The 23,038-nt window shown below is 34.7% G+C and overlaps 1 protein-coding gene across 1 annotated transcript in view; it reads right to left on the bottom strand.

Annotated features, from left to right (window-relative positions):
- Positions 1-23,038, bottom strand: part of CSMD3 (CUB and Sushi multiple domains 3) — a 609,188-nt gene that overhangs the window by 245,720 nt on the left and 340,430 nt on the right. Inside the window, 4 exon segments of the mRNA XM_030493685.1 lie at positions 2,879-3,067; positions 4,497-4,684; positions 9,491-9,629; positions 15,757-15,951. Coding sequence (XP_030349545.1) covers positions 2,879-3,067; positions 4,497-4,684; positions 9,491-9,629; positions 15,757-15,951 — 711 coding nt within the window.

Here is a 23,038-nt window from a genome sequence, read left to right as displayed (position 1 = left end):
GGGAGGCAGAAATAGATTCCACTGTCCTCAAAGGTCAGAGCTCTATTTTTTTCCCCAGAATTGCTTTGCTGTATTTCTGGCAAATATAGAACTGGCATTTGCTCATGTATGTATACACACAGAATACATACATATACTAAGGAAATAGTGTGCACACCTTATCTATATAGATAACATAAAAATCAAAACTAATTACTTTTGAATGAATTACACAGCCTGTTATAATCATCCCCTCAGACCAAGACTTTAGGGAAGGAAACAGTTTGCTTGTTCACTTTCAAATCATCATTCTCAGTATTGTCTAAATGTTCCTGTAAATAACGAAGTGTGAAATTCTCTGATATGCTTTTTCCGATGTTTATCTGGCCATAACATCCAAACCTCATGAAATAGAATAGAATTGTAATCAACAGAATCTACTTTGAGGAAGAACTGTTTCTAAGAAGTCTAAATTTCTTCCATTTCTACACCTCCTCCTCCAAAAACACTTACAAGTTGTCATGATCTGTCTGCACCGTTATCATGGTCTGTCTGCATGTCACTACATGATGTAATTATCAAAACCAGTTATAATTATCAAAAGAACAATCAAGAAAGAAGTTTGCTCCTCAGAAACTGACAGAATAATATACCAAATGAGCAGGAACAGGGACCAATGGATTTTACTAATGGCACAATTATTGCCCTGGGTTTGGCTGGGATAGAGTTAATTCTCTCCCTATTAGCTGTACAGTGCTGTGTTTTGGCTTTAGTCTGAGAATAACGCTTGATAACACCCGATGTTTTAGTTGTTGCCACAGTAGCGCCTTATCCTGATCAAGGACTTTTCAGTCTCATGCTCTGTCAGTGAGGAGGGGCACAAGAAGCTGGGAGGGAGCAGAGACAGGACACCTGACCCAAACTAGCCAAAGGGGTATTCGCGTACCACAGCATGTCATGCCCAGTATATAAACTGTATAAAGTGGAGGCAGTTACCCGGAAGGGACTGATGGCTGCTCAGGTCAGGTATCAGTCAGTGGGTGATGAGCAATTGTATTGTGCATCACTTGTGTTGGTTTTGGTTTGCTTCTCCCTCCCACTCCCCTTTTAGTTTTATGTTATCTCCCTTGTTACTTCCCTTTCATCATCAGTAGTACTAGTAGCAGTAGTAGTATATTGTACTTTAGTTATTAAACTGTTCTTATCTCAACCCTGGGTTTACGTTCTTGCGATTCTCCTCCCCATCCTGCCCAGTGGGATAGAAGGGGGAAAGGGAGGAAGGGTGAGTGAGGCAGCTGCATGGTGCTGAGTTACCATCTGGGGTTTAAACCATGACAGACATACAAACCCATACTTTGCAGTTTATGCAAAGAAAAGCCCATTTAGCAATGCCCTTTTTTCCGTGGGGGTGCAAAGACTGGATGCTATTTAAAAAAATTCCACCAGAGAAGAAATTCAGCAATGAAATTAAAATTAGTTCAACCATGCATTGATTAAATTTACTAGAATAAAGGTACTCAATCATACCTTTAGAGCATATTTATTAAATGGACAATTGCCATTTAGCAATGTGCTCTGGAGAAAAAAAAATCTCATTTACTTAATGAGTTGCATGCTAGTTCAGCATCTCAAGGAAGGAATTTATCACAATTATATGAGTTTATTTCACAGCAGAGCACAGTATTCATAGGGAGCGTGTTAATACTGTTGGTTAGATTGTTACCATCTAGTGACTATCACCATAAAAAACACATCTTATGTTTATGGCCTATTCAGCAAAATACAGTCCCCTTGACTGCGAGCTGTGGGAATCCTAAAATTCTTCATTCAAAAACCTGACTGAGAAGCAGAATCCTCTAGGAAATGGGCTTGCTGAATGAGAGTGCCATTTTCAGGAAAGTGATTGATTATTTACGCCCCTTTCTACCATCACAAATTTTGAGCTTCATCATATACCGACATGTTCACCTACTGAAATATAAACCCAAAAGCCATTTGCTAACTAAATACCCATCTAGATTAAGTGGGTACATTATTCCTGATAACATTTTTATAAATCAGAAAAGAGTTTACCATGCTCAAAGGAAAAAAAAATTTTGAGAGGAAAACGTCTCACACAACTTAATAAACATTACAATATGCATTCTTTAAAATTAACTATAATTTATATCACCCTAACTAGAAAACCAGATTAAATGAACAATTGATAACAAAAGATTACTAAAACTATTAGGTAATTTTTCAAGCAGACATTTTTAATCATATGGTGGAGACTGCAAGATGTACAACTTGATACCATTTTTGTCTGGTTTAACCATCATAAGCTTAATCATCATGTATAATGATGCCCTAATCAATTCCTACAGTGATTCATGGATGTCAGGTTCTATTAACAACCTACGAACACAGGGATCAAGACAAAGAAGACAAAATTGACAAATGAAAACAAGACAAAATGACAATGGCAATGACAAAAAGACAAATGAAACAAGACAAAAAAAAGGCAGGTTTTGAGTCAGCTATAAATAAACCACCATCTCATGTTTCATGTGTCAGCACGCCTGTGTCCATAAATGGAACACAGACACAAATATTTGTAGCTTGTAATAAGTGTTTATACAGCAGATACACATAACCTTGCTAATTGGCAATCAGTTAGCTCGTCGCGGTACATACATTCAGCTAGACATATCTTTAATAATCTGTTGATTTAAAGAATTATATATTATTCTCTACTATTAATATCTCCTCACACAGAGATACTACATTTATTTCCTCTATTTTTTTTTCTAGCAATTTAAAGGTTTACAAGCTTCAATATTTAATTCTTTCTGACTAATAATAGTTTGGCAAAATGTGTATATTTTAAGGCACTTTGTATTAATCCATTCGTTCTTACCATCACAAGTTGGGAGTGGGTGACTCCACCAGTGATTTTTTTCACATAGCAAAGGCTCCTCATGACTCAGCCTATAACCTGGATCACAACTAAATGACACAGTGGAACCTATAGAGAAGTCATGTCCGTAACGACGTCCATGCACTGGTATGCCAGGATCCAAGCAAGAGTAAGTATTAACTGTTACACCTAGATTTAAAAAACAATGATAAATGAAGAGAGTCAATTTTTTTACAGTTTTTTTTAATTATTATTAATTTAAGTAATTCACTGTGCTGTGAGTGGGGGTGAAGGCTCCATTATGACACATTTTCAGTGAATTATCCTTGAACTGTATTTCTCTGTGTCACCATTATAAGATGATGTGGATAATGAACTGCATCCTGCCACTGGTGCAGAGAAAAACATCACATAATTTACAGGATACTTAGTTTGATCCTATTTCAGTAACATAAGTGATTTTGTCCCTCATGCTGATGTCAGAGGCTTTGACGATCACGCAAGATTCTGATTTCCAGCCTTTATTTTTTTTCCTGATCAAACTTTGTTATCCTAACTAAACTGCTTTTTCTTTATTAGGAAATTTATCTCTGAAATATTTACATTACAACTATTTAAATAAAAAATTCTCATTCCCAATGTTATTTGAAATGTGAGATATTGGGAAGATAAAGAATAGCAGAAAAGGGAATAAAGAGCAGTTGACTTGATAACAAGAATTTTAACATGTGCTAAAAAAATTAAACCTTTTAGATTTTTTTCCTAGTGAAAAGTTTAACTTCATTATAAAAGTCAGGGAAAAACAAAGAAAGAAACAAAAACTCTAGGAATATTACTGAAGCTAGCAAATTAGAAGTAATATTCAGTGTAACATTTCTTATGGGTGTTATTCTTCTTATTCCTACAGAAAAGCCATAAGATATCCTTCCTTAGAAAGAAATTCAGTGTGGAAAGAAATAATTAGCATAGAAAATAACAATGTATAAAAAACCTTCAGCTTTCAGTAGGATATTTTAAGATAGAAATGCTGAATAGAGGACCATTAATCACTACTATTTTCCAGAAAAGGGAGATCAGAATTGAACTGTACTGGAAGACAATGAACCAGTAAGAATAAAAATATATGCAGAACAAATCACAAATGTTGATATGGTCCCTAAAAAAAATCATAAGCAATTCCATAGCTTGATTTTCATCTCATTAGTGTAAACTACATTTCCTATTACCTTCAGGTAGAGCGTCAGGTACATCAATCAGGACAGTAATTCAGCTATTTGTTTAGATTTCATAATCTTCCTGATATTGTGCGGTTTTACACACACAAAAAAAGTATTGTATAAAAGATAAGAATAACAAGACATAAAAGCAACATCCAGAAGAAAGACATTTGCTTCCCATTCCTATCTTCTGATTCTTAAATCATGGATCAGTACAGCAATGACATTAAATTGTAAGTGAAATTACTGGTCATGCCTTTTGCAGTTTAATATCACTAAATCTTTCTCTGTCCGAAAATTAACATGAATTTACCCAAGACAACACCTGTACACCTTTAGTTATTTATGACTACGATAGGCATTGATGAGGAAATCAAATAATACAATTCAGAATGACCTACTTTCATAATGAATCTTGAATCCATTGTTAGAACGACTGTTGTCAGTTGTAAAGAGAAGATAAATGAAATTGCTACTGCTAAACAGGAATTGTGGGACCTGTGTACCATTGTAGGATCCCAGAAGTGGAGATAATAAATTTGGTCCATCATGAACTTCCAAAACATCATAATTGAGTTCTGTCTGAAATCTGGAATTGAGGAAAAACACAGAGGCACAAATATAAGGACCAGTTGAAACAAATTCAGTAAACCCATACAAAGTAAGCCGTATTTTTAAACCATGCTTCTTTCCTGATCATATTCTTTTATTTCTCTACATATTTATTTTACAATATAATAATATTAATTATCATATATAATAATACAATAATCAAATTTTAGGTTAGTGCCTTAGGAGGATGAGAAATAATTTTAAACTCCTTGAGCTCTTTTGTAATGCAGGAAACAAAAGCCAGATAGATATATTCTGTTAGGAAAGAGTAATATTACTTGCATATACTATTTTATAGCACAAAATTATTTTTCTTTTTGGAAAAATTAAGTAAACTATATAGAGCATATATTGATGCATTCTTTTATTATATCCATTCCATTTAGCACAAATATCATCAAGTTACTTTATATTATAAAAGAATCATGATCTGAGTGTCTACTGTTAAAATCATCCATAAGCAGGGATAGAATTCCTTAAGTCTGCTCTGAGACTCCAGTGCCTTTGTGCCACTTGAGGCTTAGTCCAAAGTAGTGGGAGAAGTTATGAGGGGGAAAAAAAAAAATCCTATTTAGACAGCACTATAAAGCAAAATGGCTATTTAGAGACAGCATATGTGCTGTCTATTTCAAGGAAAAGCTGAGTGTGACAGTGCCGCTCATTATCTCCTTGCTTGTCTTGTTTTAGATGGTATCAGCAATCCCAAACACCTGTTTGGTATTTGTGGCTTCTTTCTTTCTTGCTATGACAGACCTTACATCAGTCATACTGCTTTAATGGACTCTCTGATGGATTATTGAAAAACCCTTTCAGAATTAAAAAGAAACAATTAACAGCAGGATCCTACAAGGACCCTTCAGCTATTCCTAATTCTCTCTCTGATTCACTTAGATGCCTAATTCGGCTTTGTGAAATCCATTCAAGGAACTGCATGACTAATGCCAATGTTCTCTGGTACTCTATATTTCAGTATTTATGTCCCATGAGCCTGAGCCTAATGATCTAAAGGAGTCTGGTGAAATCCAAGAAGCCAAATTAAACCTCCAAAACATGTTTTCTTTTATTTATGTCCCACTCCTATGAAATAACGCAGAAATAAAGTAATAGGGAGTTACAGAAATGAAACAGGATAAACCTAGAAGCAGAACTGAAGATTTCTTTTTTTGCTAGTTCCCGCATGCACCGACAATGATAGGTTGCTAAAAAGCTACAAGGCTTTCCAGTACTTGGTTTTTTTGCTACTAATCCATACAAAACAGAAGCAATCCTGGAAACAGATTATTTAGTCTTGCTCTGCTTTCTTAGTTCCCTTATCAAAAGCATACTTGAGACAGAAAGTGTAAAAAGTCATTGACCTCATAAATGCAAATCAACTATTAGGCCAGTCAAGGCATGATGAAATGAAGTTGAATCTCCAGAGCCATAGCAGTAACCCTCTTGTTGCCCAAAGATTACATACCACAATACCACAAACAACAGAAAAATAAGGAGATTGGGGGGAAAAAAAAAAAAAAGAGTAAGCATCCAAGGGGAAAAAAAAAAATAAAAAAGAGAGGACAGTTTTTTAGTGAGATGAGCTGAAAGAAATTTGAAGGGGCGATTATATACAATGCCTTTGCTTGGTTATTTGCCTCAGAAAAGTGATCAATTTACATTTAATTTATAAGGGTGATGCGTATATAATTTTTTTCTTGAATACTTTTCATCTTGATGCACAACTTATCTGTTTACATGTCACCTGGTTATTCCCTGGTGTGAGAGAACAGTAGGGATTTATAGGAAACTGAATAAAAAATACTTTGTGCTCACATGAGACCACTCCAGTGTTCTTTCCTACTTAACTAGCCACCTTTCTTAGATTAACCTGGATAACTTTATTGCTATGTGAGGTCTATTCTTATGGTGGACTCACAAAAAACCATTCGAGCCGAAAGGAGTGAAACAAGCTTTAACACAGGAGATGACACACATTTTTTTAATCTTATTTGAACAGATAAAGCTGCTTTAATATTTACAACATGCATCTTTGTTTCTGAGAGACAGCCTATCAACTCAGTGCAGTGTCAGGATATGAGTTGAATAGCCTGCTGCACAGTGTGTACTCATTAGTCGAATATGACTAGTACTCCAATCAGTAGTTTGCTGATTAAGATCACTAGCATTTAAATACTCATAATTAGGCTTCATGATAAACACTTCATTACAATGAAGAATGGCACCTGCATTTCTCATTTCTATCATTTGAGTTCAACCTGAAAAGCTATTGACTTGTAATAAAAATCAAATTATCATAGCTACAACAGGAGTAAACCCTTTAAAGTATACGTGCCTGATCAAATACAAAACATGAAAAAGTTATTATGAAACCTCTGAAATCACTCTGCAGAAAATGCGTATTAGTAAGAACTGTTCCCTTCCTGTTAGAAAATCCAAAAAGAAACGATGTAAAGATTCTAGACACATACTGTAAATGTTTTACCCTCACTGGGAAATTAAAAATCTTTCAAATAACTACACATATTGTGGAAGTCTTGTTATTTGCACAAAGAAAAGCTAGAAAAACAATTTCTCTTTGTTTTTCAGAACAATGGTTAAACGTAAAGAACTGGGCAAAATATGACAGGTTGGTTTTAATCATGTAAGAAAGCCCTTTCGCTATAGTTTTTGAAGTATGTGTTTCAACAAAATTAAACTCTTGTCTTAAGACAGTCCAGCTGAAGATTTGCAAACAGAAGGAGCAGAACAAGCATAGTCAGGCTAGAATGAGTGTAAAAAGAAGGTAATGTGCCTCAGAATATAAATTTTAATTATGTGAAAAAATATTATTTTTAATAATACAGACTAAGTAAAACCACTAACATTAGTAGTTTACAAAAGGTTTTCTTTCAGTATACAAGAAAGATTTATTTCTTTATTTGATTTATGTCATAACTTTACATCCAAACATCTAATTATATTTCTGTGAACAATGTATTTTTACATGTACTCCTGCACTGAAACAAATAAGCATACACACACGTGTATGTAAAGGGCCTTTCTAGATTGATGCATCTGAGCAATATGCATATCAATCCAATTTTTAGCATGTATAACACAAGAGTGTCAAAAATGAGCAATGGAAAAGGAAGTGTTATAATGTCATAATGAGACTAGGTTATAGAGAGGATAGGAGCTTTCTCTGTGATCTGAAGAAAGCACATCTTGTTCTTATTGCTCTTACCTACAAGAGTAATAGAGGTTGAGCAATTTTATGACAAGGTGTTAATGCATTACAAACAAAAAGTGTACACAAGAGACTGACAGATATAATGAAACTCAGGTGCAAAGGAAGAAAACCCAGTTGGCATAGAGTTCTGCTAATAAAAAGGAAAATACTTTTCACTTTGAAATAACTGTCCACATCAAATGTGTAGTTTAAAACGAAATCCTGAATTAAAAATAAATTATTTGAAATTAAATCTTTCTTTTCAAAATCTTGAGTTAATGAAAGTGCCAAAATTTTTAGTTTTGATTTACAAGTCAGTAGAGAAAACTAATAATTTTGAAACTAATAATTTTCAAAACTAATAATTTTCAAATAAATAATGTGAGTTTGGTTAATTTCTGTGAAAGGGAGTTACTCACTTCTTTTTTGTATTTTAATTTGCAGAAATCTGCTAAAGCTTCCTTTTAAGCTGATGTTCGGCACTAGGGATTTTGGAAGACTAGCTTTCATTACCTGTTAAGGGTAGGAAATACCATTGAAATATCCATATTGCTTGTCCTCTGTATATAATGTGATGTGAACACTTTTTTTATAGTGTAAGCTGTAGTACTAGAAAAAAGTGTTAAACAATCTTAGCACAGTGAGAATATTCCCTAAGAGAAGATGGCAATTTTCATATCCTGCTAAAAACAACTTTTGAATTGTATTAAAATGAAGTGGTATCTTCTAGGTTAACTGTGACCAGAATAGTCACAATATGCTGCATAAATACCAACTGAAAAGTACTTGCATGATATTTGTGCACTATAACTTTGATCATCAAAGGCCCTTTTTTTAATGGGATCATCATCAAACTTTATTAATATTTACAAGTAAAAAGAATCTAAAACATCCTTGAAAATATGTAGAACAGGTAGCATTTTTCTAATTACATTTTCTGTTTTGGTTTTTCATAAAGAGCTTAAATGTCTTGCTACCATGAGAAATTTAAGGTCTTCAGCACATTTCAATTCTTGGAATCAGGAAGGGTCCGAAGTAACAGGCAGTTAATGCAGGAAAAGTGGAATCCTGCAGTAATTTGGGGAAACTGGCATTCCATCCTGAGAGCGCACAGTCCTTTCACAAAAAAAGATCAGCTGATTTGATAATTAAATATTCATGGTGGGTAAAAATATGAATGCATTCAATTCAGTTTTCACAGTTGATTCAGATTTTCAGAGTGAAGATTTCACGGGTTTGAGAGAAAAAAAAATACTTCATAACTCATCATAGCAACATGGTAACAAGCAAATGAAACATGCTAATCCTTAAAAATAAACAAAATTTTTAACTGGACCAGACAGGCTTAAATATATGCAAGAGGGCAGGAATTTCTGAAGCTTTTCAATGCATCAAATCAGAAATTACACTGAAGATAAAATTTATGCTCTGAAGGCACTGAAGATCTTTTGGAAAATCCTACCTGATAATACAATTACTTGATTTTAGAGTGCAAATTAATGTTTTGACAGACCTAATGAACTTCTGCTTCTGAGTAAATACTGGAAAATAGTAAGTAAGAAAAACATTAGCCAAGACCTTTCAAATGTAATTTTGATAGAGTGTCCTGGTTCAGCTTCTATCACCCACTCACAATTCAAGGAATCTTTATAATACCCTGGCCAGCCTGGAGAAAGGATTACTCCACTGGGAGATGAAAAATGCCCACCACATGGAGCTAAAAATGAAACAAAGAGAAAGGTATAATAAAACACACTTATATGTAATTCACAATTATCACTTTCAATATAGGACATCTATAAGAAACAAATTAAAAAAATACAGTTGCAGGAAGATGCAACAAAGCTTCAAAGCTGACAGACTGTGAGGTTCAGAAGTGGATGGAGACAACTGAATTAAAACCTTAAAAAGATAAACTGTTCAATCAAGTTTTTGCTACTGTATTCTTAAAGGTACAATCTATTTTCCTGTAATAAAGGACATACAACAAAACATAGTATTCAAGAAGTGATATTATTTCAGCTTCTAATTGTGAACAGACAGATTTTAAAAACTTGCAAAATCTTGGTTATCAGGCTAGAAACTGGTGAATTTTTATTTTAACTTTAACATAAATCCACTGTCATACCACATACATTTTGCTTGTCAAGTTGGCAGTTCAAATTCCTAATTCATGAAAAAGACATACTTACCATTCTTACAAGATTATTTGATATTTTTGAAGCATTTGGAAAATATATATTAAATACTGTAAAATATAAATCTGCAAGCAGAATTACTAGAATTACATGTAGTTTTTATCTCCAAGATAGTAAGTAAACATAAGCTGGGAAAACTGTATTAAAATATAATTGGACCCAAATTGTTGGTAATCATATTTTAAGTTTTTCAACACATTAAGAATCAAAAATAATTTCCACAGCTGTAGGCATTGCAATGATGAAGAGCATTTCTTTGAGAACAATTCTTGTTAACAGTTGAACAAAATCTGGTACAGAGTGAGGGAAGTTTTCATTAGCTGGTCAGTGTCAAGACAGTTAAGTCATAGGGCAAAGCAAGATTCTCAAAAGTAATAATCATGTTTGACTGATGCTGATTTTGGCTATGGAGATTGCTAGTCTTCCTTCCTACAGGTGGGATGAGTAAGAACCGTAAGACCAGTACTGCTAAAGGACAGATCTTTTTTAGGTTTAAGTCTTGCAACGCTCTGTGCAGGTTTTTAATTTCATGCATGAATGCAAACCCATTACCTCTGATGGATCTATATGTGTATGTAAAGCCGAGTGAATGTGTCATCAGACTTTTGTGAGATCATCATCTCAGTGGTATGGATGGGTGAGGAAAAGACCAAAGGAGAGCTTGGCATGTTTTTGTTTATTTGATTTCAGTAGGAGATTGATATTCCTTAAGCAAATTAATTCACAAAATTATTTTGAATTCTAGGCATCTAAGAAATGCAGTAATTCTATCACTAAAAGTATTACCATTTTTAAAATAGGAAACAAATCATGTTTTTCCAGCAATTTAAAATGTCTAGGACATCTTATGAATTTAACGAATACTCAGTATGGGAAACTGAACATATATTTTTCAGCACAGGCATAAACACCTTCAAAAGACCATAATCTGTGTATCTTTTCTATACACATATTATGCACATATATATATGAAAATACTAAACATACCTATATAGACAAATATACAAGTTTCCTTGATCTACAGGAAACAAGACAGAAAAGCAACTGATCTCTGAATATATTTTCCCCTAGAGATTAAAAATACCTATTTACTTGAATTACAATGCTATATATGAAATAACTAATTTCAATTCCTTATTTCTGGAAAAAATAATTTGCAAAATACTTCACTCTAAACTAAATTTTTTCACTCACTGAAGTTCTTGCAAACTGCTGTCCTTTAGTGAATTCAGCTACTTCGGTTAAAAATGGTTTCAAGTAGGGACATTTAGTAAGTAGTTTTTTTAAATAATTATTACTTATATTATTTTAACTACAATGAACTACCTAGAATCTTAAGTATAGAAGAGGCAGTTTAGGAGTAATACTATAAAAAAAGCTTTTATCACAGTTGCTCTAAACTTGCATGAGTAAGTATTACTTGCAACCTTATGAAGAGACCTAATCAAGCTTTCTTTGATGAAAACACAAGATGCTAAGCATCTATTAAGGTGTTAAGCCTTCTCATAAGGAAAAAGAAAGTTAAGAAAAATGTAACTGTGTACGAGTTGATTTTCACTAACTACCGTAACAGCATAAATATGTAAAGCCTTATTTAGCATAGTGGATTATACTTTAGAATCTGTGAAATGCAAACTATATGTTATTTATTTTCTGCAACAAAGATGTTTTCCATTATAGTCAACAAAGCAGCATTTAAAAGAGGAAATTAAATAGAGCATGCTCTTAAATTGATGACCACAGCTTCATATGATCAGCAGACTACAATTTCTTTACCTCCAGGAAAATGAAACCTGCAGAATGTGTTAAGTATTCAATTCAAACTTTACATTAAAACTTTTTTTCTGTTCACAAAATCTTTTTTTATCAGACCTATTTATATATCTATATACATTTCAGTTCCTTATACAAGTAGGCAGAAGCAAAATTCATTGCTTCCTCAAAATGTCAGCCATGAGAAGTAGGTAGCAACTTTTGTGGACAGTGCTAAATCATACAAAGCAGCAAGTAAAACTGAACCATCTACATCATTCTCTTTTCCATTACCATCTGCTTTGTGGTACAGATGTTCACTGATGCAACCTGGATGAGAACAAAGATTTATTTGTCAAAGAGTTCTCAACAACACAATATCAAGCACTGGATATCCCTTCTAGTAGACGAAGTCCTAATAAAATTACCAACTTTTCTTGTGTTATAGAAAGAACTTTTCTGAACTTGTTTGGGTTTAGTTTTATGACACTTTTCTAAATGAATTCATAAAATGACCCTGGATTTCACCAAGCCTCAAAGTTCATACACAGCTGACATAATCAAGATGGAAATTTCCCCCTGAATTTCATTTTCTAAGGTGAAGGATGAGTTTTTCTTTGGTTTTTGTGCCAGGCTCATTAGAAACATACACATATTTACTAATATGACAGGCATCTATATGTAGACAAACATTTTTATTTTTGCTTAAGGTTTTCTTTTACTGTTGAATAGAGCATCTTAGTGAAGCACTGGAAGTGATTTATACACTAAATGTATGTATTTTGTAACTATCTGAATACAACAATTACTTGTTGTATTACTTGTAACAAGCAAAAACTTTTGGCTTTTTACCAAAACACATCAATATTCACTTTCAGCACCAATGAGAACTGTCAGGAGACCTGTAGATGATGAGACATGAATGGATTAAAAGCAGTCCTGCAGAAAAGGACTTGGGGATACTGGTGGATGAAAAACTGAATAAAGATGATCTTAAGGTTCTTTCCAACCCTAACTATTCCATGATTCTATGAGCTGGCAATGTATGCTTGCAGTCCAAAAGGCTAATCATATCCTGGACTGTGCAAAAAGAAGCATGGCCAGCAGTTCAAGTGAGGTGATTTTTCACCTCTGCTCTGCTCTTATGACAGCCCACCTACAGTACAGCATCCATCTACGGGGTCCCCAGCACAAGAAGGACATGGATCTGTTAGGGCAGGTTAGGAGGGCCACAAAAATGATCAGAGGGACGGAACACCCCTGCTATGAAGAAAGGCTGAGAGAGTTGGGCTTGTTCAGCCTGGAGAAAAGCAAGTTCTAGGGAGACCTTATTGTGGTCTCTCAATATTTAAAGGGGGCTTGCAAGAAAGAGATACTTTTCATCAAGGCGTGCAGTGATAGGAAAAGGAATAACAGTTTTAAACTAAAAGAGCATAGATTTACACTGGATATAAAGAAGGCATTTTTTTAAGGTGAGGGTGGTGAGGCACTGGAACAACTGGCTTCGAGAAGCTGTGGATGCCCCATCCCTGGAACTGTTTAATGTTAGATTGGACAGGACTTTGAGAAACCTGATTTAGTGGAAGATGTCTCTGTCTATGGCAGGGAGGTTGGACTAGATGATATTTTAAGGTCCCTTCCAACCCAAACTATTCTATGATTCTATGAGGACATAACGCTATTGCTGCAAAGATGGCGTGATGTAAATTACTACTGCATGTAGATTTAACACAGACTTGATCCAGTTTCCAGTGAAGACAAGGGATAGCCTTAAACTAATTTAACAATGAATTGGTAAGGGACTTTGTTTACTGAGGGGGGAAAGAAGGATGGAAAGTGAATTCTGCTCCAGTAGTATTTTGTATGTTTAAGGACATAATAGCCTACTTTGTAGGGAAAAAAGGGTTTCTAAAAGCTATAAAAAAAGTTCAGAATTCAATATGCTGCAAACATTTCTAAATATGCAGATTTATACTTTTTTCTTTTTTTCCTTAATGATGGTTTTAAGTGTTTCTCACCTTTTACTTTAGTCACCATTTACATACTAACTTCAGCAAACAGTACCAGTCAAACAACAAGGTATTTAAACTCATATTCACCTCAGCAACCAGGAGGTTAACTCTCCAGCATTCATCATCCCTGCATTTTATTGTGTATAACCACTTATACATATTCATAATACATATGGAGCATGTAAACTACAAAATATATCACTAAGAATAGGAATACCAGATGGCCTTATTCTGAGCCAGTATACTACCATAGCTGGAATACAGTATTGCTAAACTTGTACAAAGGTCCATTTTCTCACAAAACTGTTGCAGATTATCTTTGGAATACAAAAAGTAACTTACAAAAATACTTCTATGAATATTACATTAAAAATAATGCTCATTTTAAGATTGCCCGAATTCAGAGTAATTTCTCTATTAAGGATCTGACAATAATAGAGTGTTTTGCTGTTTTGGGTTTTTTTTGAAAGATCTTTATTACACTTCTCCTGATTATGGTTCTTCCTGATTCCTGCAGTGCAACATTCAATAGAATTTTTCATTTGACTTTCACCATCACATGCTGATTTCCAAGACCTAAGAGTCCTTCCCTTCAGAATAGCTGGGTGACTGGGCTTATCTTAAAGAGCCTTGTTTTTTAGAAAATAAAGTTCTCCAGTCATCTTGCCAAAAGATTGTTTCCTTGACCTTTTTTACATTGATTTTCAGCCCCTGTTTTTCCCCTTTAGATTAAGATATCATAAAATAGAAACAATTACTGAAGCAAAGATAGTATTTTTTTATATTTATTAGTATAAACAAGTCCAAGGAAATATGCGTAACACTGTGTTTTAGAGGTTGTGATGTATGGAAGTATGTAATTTCCATAAATATGAAGATGAATTGCTAAGAGAATCTTCCCTAGCCTAGGTGTCACTGCAGATAAAAGAAGCATATGCGCTGCAACAGTTGGCTAAAACCTCTCAAATCGTTTTACATACCAAAGCCAAAGACCTGAAAAGAGAATAATATCTTCTTTATAATCTAATATTCTATCAGCAAACATCACTGAGCACTCAAATGATTTTAAATTGTTCATCTGTCTGAAGCAGTAAGTCAACAGCTCTATCTTGAAGAAAACCTTCTAAATTAAACTGGGTGAAAAAAAACCCCAAACCAGACTTCTTGACTCCTTAAGAACCTTGAGTGACAAGATGAAAAAGAGATTTAAATATTAAAGAACAGAAACCTTCAACATACTAAAATAAGATTCAGTGAAAAGAGAAGGATGTTCTTATTTTCTTTTTCCCTGCTATTTCTTTCTCCAAGCTATTAACAAGGCAAATCATGATAATGATTGGAATGGAATTCAAAAATGCAGAAATGAATACTATCGGTGTATTGCTAACACTGAAGCTCATTGCTTTAAACAGTTTCTCAAAGTGGACAAATACATGCTTAAAAAGAACAACAACAACAAAAAAAAAAAGTAGGAGTGATCATTTCAAGCATAAAATGTGTTTGGGAAATTGTAGTTCCACCAGTGCCAAATGAGAGTTATCCAAGCATATGAACAGTGTAAAACTATTCCCATTCCAGTTCTAGTAAGTTTCTTAGATAAGCTTTCATTGTTACAGAGGTTATAAAGGAGTGTTCACATCACTGATGTTTATGCCCTTTTTTTTTGTTTGTATTTTAGTCTCTTCTTGCAACAGCTACAAAAAAAAAATCACTCCTGCAGACAGGCTTATAACAACAGCTCATGCCTCACCAGACTGCTTTATTAAGGACTAGGTTTTACCGGAGCTTTGTGCTATCTGCTTGCAAAAATCTGAACTTCATTTGCTGATAACTTAAAAGACCTCACATCAATTTCTGAATTAGAAAGAAGTATTATACATACCTCCACACTTAGGAATAGGTCCACTCCACATTACTTTTCCATCCACTAGCATGCAAGTAATTGTTTCAGTTCCTTGTGTTTTAATAAATCCTTCCTCACATATAACTGAAATCGAGCTCCCCAGCTGAAAATTGTCACCAAAACGCCGAGCATTGATTGGGACTCCAGGATCAGGGCACTCATTATGTCCAAATGCTTTTCAACAGAGAAAAAAAAAGGGGGGGAATATTGTGATAACTCTTGCAAGTAAAATAACATTTTTAGGATTTTATACTGCTAGTAAGAACACAGCATTTATATTGGGAAACAATAAGAAACAAAAGCTTAACCAACAGCAGAAAATGTACCAAAACAATGCTTAAAATATGATACAGTTATACCAGCATGAATCTTAGTTTGTACAGCTAGGTGCTGGCAGAGTTCAGTGATGGCTAAGTTCTCCTTTTCAACAGCCCACCCTATCCAATGTTACAATGGGTGAGAAGCATCCATCAGAAGGGCAGCATTTATGGTATATTAACTTCAGCCATCTTTTGTATTTTCAATTCACTATCACAACCATTCGAGCCATACTGACCTCAGTGTGCCTGATACTGCCATGGTCTAGTTTGTTTCCTGTACGAGAGCTGGTGAACAGCTACAAAACAGGTAATGTTGGCAAAGAAAGAAAACCTGAAACTTTAACCATACCTTTACATTTAAGGTTAATGTATTATGCACCAATCCTTCCAAAATTTAAAGTTCTTCTACGGGCAAATTAAACTGTAATTTCACCATATGTATCTATACTATAACAAAGATAGTCTATGTCTTTTACTCCAGAATGCACCTTACATTGGGTGAACAAACATGCTCATCTTCCTAACAGAAGTGAGCAAAGTCACACATACAGCATTAAAATAAATGCATCAATTAGTTATTATATTTTGATGTTTTATTTATTAAGGACACTGCACATAAATCTTAGATTTTCAAAAATCTAAGGTTGATTTTTCAGTGAGAGCAAATATTATAAGCACAACATGAATAAGCACCTTCCTCCCATGTAATGATTGCAAATTATATCTTCATAAATACGTTTACGTATGGAAACATCAAAAGGGACTATTTCCTAAAAAGATAATTTTCACAATATATTTCTGAAGTTTTACTAATGTGTCTGCTAGACAAAACATATCCAAGCTCCCTATGAAATTTAACTTGGAAAAAAGATTTCTCAGATGTTGCATTACAAAAGTATTAAGAATCCTAGTAAGAGACAAGAGAAAGCATTCATTTATTGACATTTTGACTTAGGAAACACCACATATATTGGGAATGAAAATCGTGCTTTCATTGAATAGTTGTCTATCATTTGAGGATGGCATTAAAAAATGACGCAATCCCACACTTTTTCATAGGGGTTACAAAAACATTTTTAATACTTTATGCACAGTCATCATGTTTAGTGAGGGGATTGATTGCCTGTTTTTCTTACTACCTTCAGACAACACAGATAGATAGATTTTCAATATTGTTATCTGTAAATATAGATAAATGGTGACTCAAGGTATAGCTCGCTTGTGTATGACACCAGTTCATTAAATCTGCAAAATCAATTCATTGCTATATATTTCAACTCAGGAACTGAGAGTTGTGGCTGCTGCTGCTCCTCCTCTGGAAGCAATTGTACTGTATAGGATGGCTATGGGAGGTAAGAGAGTGAAGGAGAACCCTTCCCAACAGTAATCTCTCTCTCAGCGTAGCCTGGCTGCAGTTTCATTAACGATGAGTAAAATCCAGCCTGCCTATACTTCTGAAAAGCTTCATAGTGAAGCTGTAATATTAAATACAATCCTTAAACTGAAAAGAAAAATAACACCGGGTTATATCCTTAATATTACTATTGCATCGAACATCAATAAATCAAGAAACCATGGAAAAGTTCCTTACGCAATATTACACGTAAAGAAGAGATCCAGCTTTCTTGGCACTTATACTCATCAGCAATGATTGTACAGGTATTTTAAGTAGTTTCTGGAAAAATACCGGGCAGCATAATCATAGCACAAGGAGATGTTGAAGTACTTTCAGTTCTGATATTAACTCAGATGGATGTTAAAACTTGCATTTTGCATCAAAAAAACGTGAAGGGAATTGCAGAGATCTCAAGAGGTAGGAAGGCAGGAATGAAGCTAACTGTATCTCATCTGGTCTGAAGTCTGCTTTGAAAGGTCCTTGGAAATAAGGCCAGAAAGGAGTGGTCCACTGGCGCGATTAATTGTTTTGGTAGATTGCCCTATAAAGAGTTTTAGCTGGTAAGTCTAGCAATGGCTCTGAAGTAAATGTAATCCTCTCAGAGAAAAATATCAGAGAAGAAACAAAAGTTAAGAGAATATCACTAATAATAGATATGTCATTAAAAATTATCTTGAAAGTTTGTTCGAAGTTATGCAAACAACTACTGGTCAGTACCATCACATGTAAACTCACACTTCTGTGTAGTACATAACAGTGTGAAGAATTCTATCTTGTGAAGTACTGAGATTGAAAAGTCTATCAAGAGGGAGTGCCAGCAAAAATGTGCCATGATGGTCATACCCTACCACAGCAATAAAATACACTAAAGTCTTTGGATATAAAATCAGCATCTGGGATTGTCAATGTCTTGGCCTACTGAGCTGAAATCACTCAAGTAATTAGGCTGATGTCAGAGGCCCACAGTTTGACCTTCAGCATATTGCTATGTAGTTCACAGGGTTATAACATTTTCTAGATAAAGCACAATTAAACAGTTACAAGAAAAACAGCAACAACAACAAAAAAATCTGCATAACTTGCAGAAACAACAGATTTAAACTTATACAAAAATATTTGCCCAGCACCTCCTACACCCCAATCAATGAGCAGCAGCTCAAAGCAGTCCAACGACTAGCAAAAATAAAACAATCTGGTAGATGCTATCCACCTCAAAACACACATCCATCTCAGCCTGAAGGGAGGTTGGCATGACTGTGGCTTCTGGAATGCCTGCCCATGGAGGACCTACAGGGACCCCCTCAAGGCTGGAGCTGACACACTTCCTCCCAACTACTGATAACTGCTGCTTCTACCAGTGAGAAAAGGGGAGATAATCACTCACGACTTTGCAGTCTTCTTTGCCTCGACTCATTTGTCACAGGAAATACCCATTCGCCATCACATGGCTTCAATTACTGCATAGCAATTAATGTGTGCTTTTTACCTGTCCTGAACTAAACTAGGAAACCCAGACTGAAGCAGAGAGACTATATAACTTCATTGCTTTTAATTTATGTGACTATCTTCAGATACTGTGTCTAGTTCTGATCTCCATAACTGAGGAAAGATGTAAATAAAGTGGGAAGCATTCATAAATGAGTCACAAAAATTATAAAAGGCTCAGATTTACCCTTAAATTAGGGAGTTCAATGCATATAGCTTATTAGAGAGAAGATTAAGGGATGACTGAGTTTATAAATACCTTCAGAATGACCAGAAATGTTGATTAAGGGCACCTGGGTTTGGGATATAACCTGCAAGCGAGGAGCCAGGTTTAAGTATGCAGTTCTGTAGCAACTTAAACCAATATAATTTCAGGTTGCTATGTTTCTGTGTTCTGCTGTACCCAGAAAAGCACGCTCCTGCTTCATGTTCCCTTTTGCACCAAGTAGCGCATAGCCAGATATAATTAAACCAATGCAAGGATCTGACCAAGCTGAAAATCACAGCCTTTGGAGTTCCTATACTTTTGGTTACTGGAACACTCTCTGCAACTCCATTTTCAAGTCACACATTCCTATGGGCTTGTCCCAAAATTTAACTCACTAGAAATCTTTGTTAGACTCAGTGAAGTAACTCAAAGATGAATCATTTGAAATATAATTTTTCTTTATTTCCAAAAAAAGTTGAATTTATTTTTATTGGAATGAGAATAATTATTTGAGACCACATATGTTACAATAAAAAAAAAAAAGGATAAAAATAGTTTCTGAGAAATACTATTTAAAAATCAGATTATGTACTAGTAAGTCAGTTTTCATCTTCTCCATACTATACCTCAAAAACATTAAGAAAGTTAATTTACTTTAGCAGCCTGCAGTCTTTTTAGAAAAGACTGATCTTGTTCTACCTTTTCTGTGACATACTCTTTCTGCTCTTGAAGGGGGCAAAAGAGACTGACAGCTCTGAAATATGTAAGCTGAAGTGTCAGCAGAAAATGGATATTTTTAATTAATTTTGGGTTTACAAATGCCAAGAAAGAGTGAAAATGATCCTTTTTTATCCTCTCTCTTGGCCTTAAACTACTTACTATGGAAAGATTACTCCTGCAATTTATCAGATTGCAGCTGTCTTTACAGAAGAAAGATTAGACACATTTTCTTTAGTTATATTTACTTTTATAAGTAGATTTTAACTACAGAGTTTAATAAACACACACACACCTCCATTTTACCGTAAACACACCCATAAAAAGAAATAGAAATATAAATGTGTTGAATACAGAAGATACTTTTAAAAAACAATTCTTTCCAGAGCAAGTGGGTTTCATTATACAACTGGTAAAAGTTAATATTCCATTGTTACTTCTTTATAAAAATTAAAATTGTACAATTTGTTACTACTGGTGCATAGTTTAAGCGACTGTTAATTCAGAGATCGTATAATCAGATTACCACATGCCCAAAGAAGTCTGCAAATTTTTTAAAGGAACAGAATTTATTCTGATAAGTATATTTATATGGCACTGAAAAACTAAACCTGAATATGTAATTTTCATAATATAACAATTCTCATAATGATATATTTGAGAATATCTATTTATAGACAGGCCTAATCTTTAACCAAGAAGACTGCCTTAGACTCTCCAATTTATTTTTTTTTCCTCATCACTAGATTTAGGCTTGACACCATTGAGCACATCACAGTGAAACCCTGAAGAACTACGGAGGACTCTAATAAATGTTAAAAAGATGTGAAGCAGAAGAAACCATAGAGAAAATGTTACAACTTCTGTTAAGAAAGATGGATCCAACATCTCACTGTCCTTACAACTGATTTTATATTTCAATAGTACTGAATAACCAAAGAATTTCCAATATATAGTTACAATAGTAACATATTACAGCTCAAAGTTTAGTTTGAAATGATGAGTGGTAGCTATAGAAACCAATAAGGGAGACACTACATTTTCTTCATGCTTACATTCTGCATTTGTGAGAAATGACCCAGAGATGAAGTACTAAGATAGAGGGGTTGGGTGGTGAAATATCAGACAATATCAGAAAAAGAATGTTTATTACACAGTAATCTGGTGTCAGCTTAGCTCTTTCCTATTTAGACATCAGCGTTCAACGTAAGTCTTAAGAAATATTTCTCTGAAAGATTGACAACCTAAACCAAAACAAAACAAAGAGAAAGGGAAAAAAACCCCAAAAGATTAAGCAGGGAACTACAATGCAAGAAAATTAGAGGGCCACAGGGGAATTCAGTCCTTGCAATACTATGAAAATAATATTAACATTCCTTGGAGAAAAATGTGGAGTCTGGGTCTCTCAGTTGCCAAGCTCACTTAATCTCATTTCCTCTTTGTTTAATGGTTCCTTTTTTGTTTGGGTTTTGGGGTTGGGTTTTTTTGGAGTAAAACATCAACATTAACCAAAACATCTTCACTCTTGTATAAACTAGAATGCTACAGGTATGTATCAGACTTTTTAGAATATCAAAATATCCATCATCTCTTTCCTGCCTTTGTCTACCTGTCAGCATGGAAAAGTACTCTGATACCTCTACCATCAGAAAGAGGAAAAAAAAAAAAAAAAGAAAAAGAATGTCCAAATGTGTGAGGTGGGGCAGCTCTGTCTGGAAGATATGATGGTCCTCCCAATATCCACTCTCTTAACACTACCATCCTCTACACATAGTAGCAAGCCTGACACTTCAGGCATTTCCACTCCTCATTTCCTTCCAATTTCCCCAAGAGGAACAACTTGGCTAAACCCAGTCCTGCTGGGATGGCAAAATTTAATTTTGCATATGCTCCCAGGAAAGTTTCACATTATGTTTCACAGCGTTATTCATGCTGTGGGCTTATGTATTTCATCATCATGTCTGCCCTAGCTGGAAATATATCCTGCCTGGACTTCGGTGTGGGATAAATGCCAAATAACTTAATAGCAATACAACACAGGCAGTTCTTCGTATGTCCTTCAGAAGAAATGTAATGATTTAGCCAGGAAACGGCAAGGTGAATAAGTGGTCATGGTATTTAGTACTGGAGAAGATGTTTAATGACACTTTCAACTATTATGCTCTCACTAAACGTAATGCCAAGTAGTAAACATGGAGTTATTTATGGTTTTGGTTAGTTTCAACCTTTTCACCTTCCCCAGGACAGAAGCAAGTGAAATACACAGAACTACATTTTAATTGGGGAACTCTGTTTCTGTGTGATAAATTAAATACAAAAGGTGACAGAAGATGCTGGTTGCATTTCCAAAAGTAGGTAGGTACAATTCAGAGTGCACAAGACAGATGCCTAGTTACTATTTACCACAACTGCTCTGAATGGCAGTCTAGAAATTTCTCTCCCTGTGGCTGTTAGTTGAAAATGTATTAGTGAGGATATAATTAATATGAACTATATACAAGCTTATATACAAGCATACCAAACCAGAGTAACCAACAGTATGTAACTGTTCTTTTACATTGTAATGGTGTAGCCAGGCACAACATATAAGCATTTTACATAAGGAAGTGAGCAATTTGATCACCAGAAGAGCAAAGATAGACAGGTATAGCTGCATACAGAAGGCACCCAAGTAGCAAAAAAATTTCTCAACAGAAGATAAGCACAAAGCACTGCAAATAGGCCAGATGTCCTCGTGAATGTACAAGGATGACTGCAAGACAAAAAAGAACCTCCTTTTCTGTGCATGGGGAAAATAGCTTAAAATCGTCAGCCATAAGATAGTAGAAGAGAGAAAAGCACACAAGCCTGTTGCGATTTGACTTGTCTTATCAAAGAGCTTGTACAGCTGCTCATGTTAACCCTGATGACTAGGAGCTGGCATGGACTGCAGCTATCAGCTCCAGGGTATTATACAGACATTCACAGCTAAACCAGCACATGAGTTCAAGAGTAAGTTTTGTACATGTAATGAGGGTGATTAACACTATGCAGGATTTAACCCGCAGCACAAAATGGGCTGTTAGCCAGCTTAGTAAAGTTCTGTTTTACAGTATGAAATTCACCTTAGTCTTCTAAACACTCCCATTACAACAA

Source organism: Strigops habroptila, chromosome 1 (assembly GCF_004027225.2).
Source record: "Strigops habroptila isolate Jane chromosome 1, bStrHab1.2.pri, whole genome shotgun sequence".
NCBI classification, from domain to species: domain Eukaryota; kingdom Metazoa; phylum Chordata; class Aves; order Psittaciformes; family Psittacidae; genus Strigops; species Strigops habroptila.
This window is presented reverse-complemented; position numbering and strand designations above follow the sequence as displayed.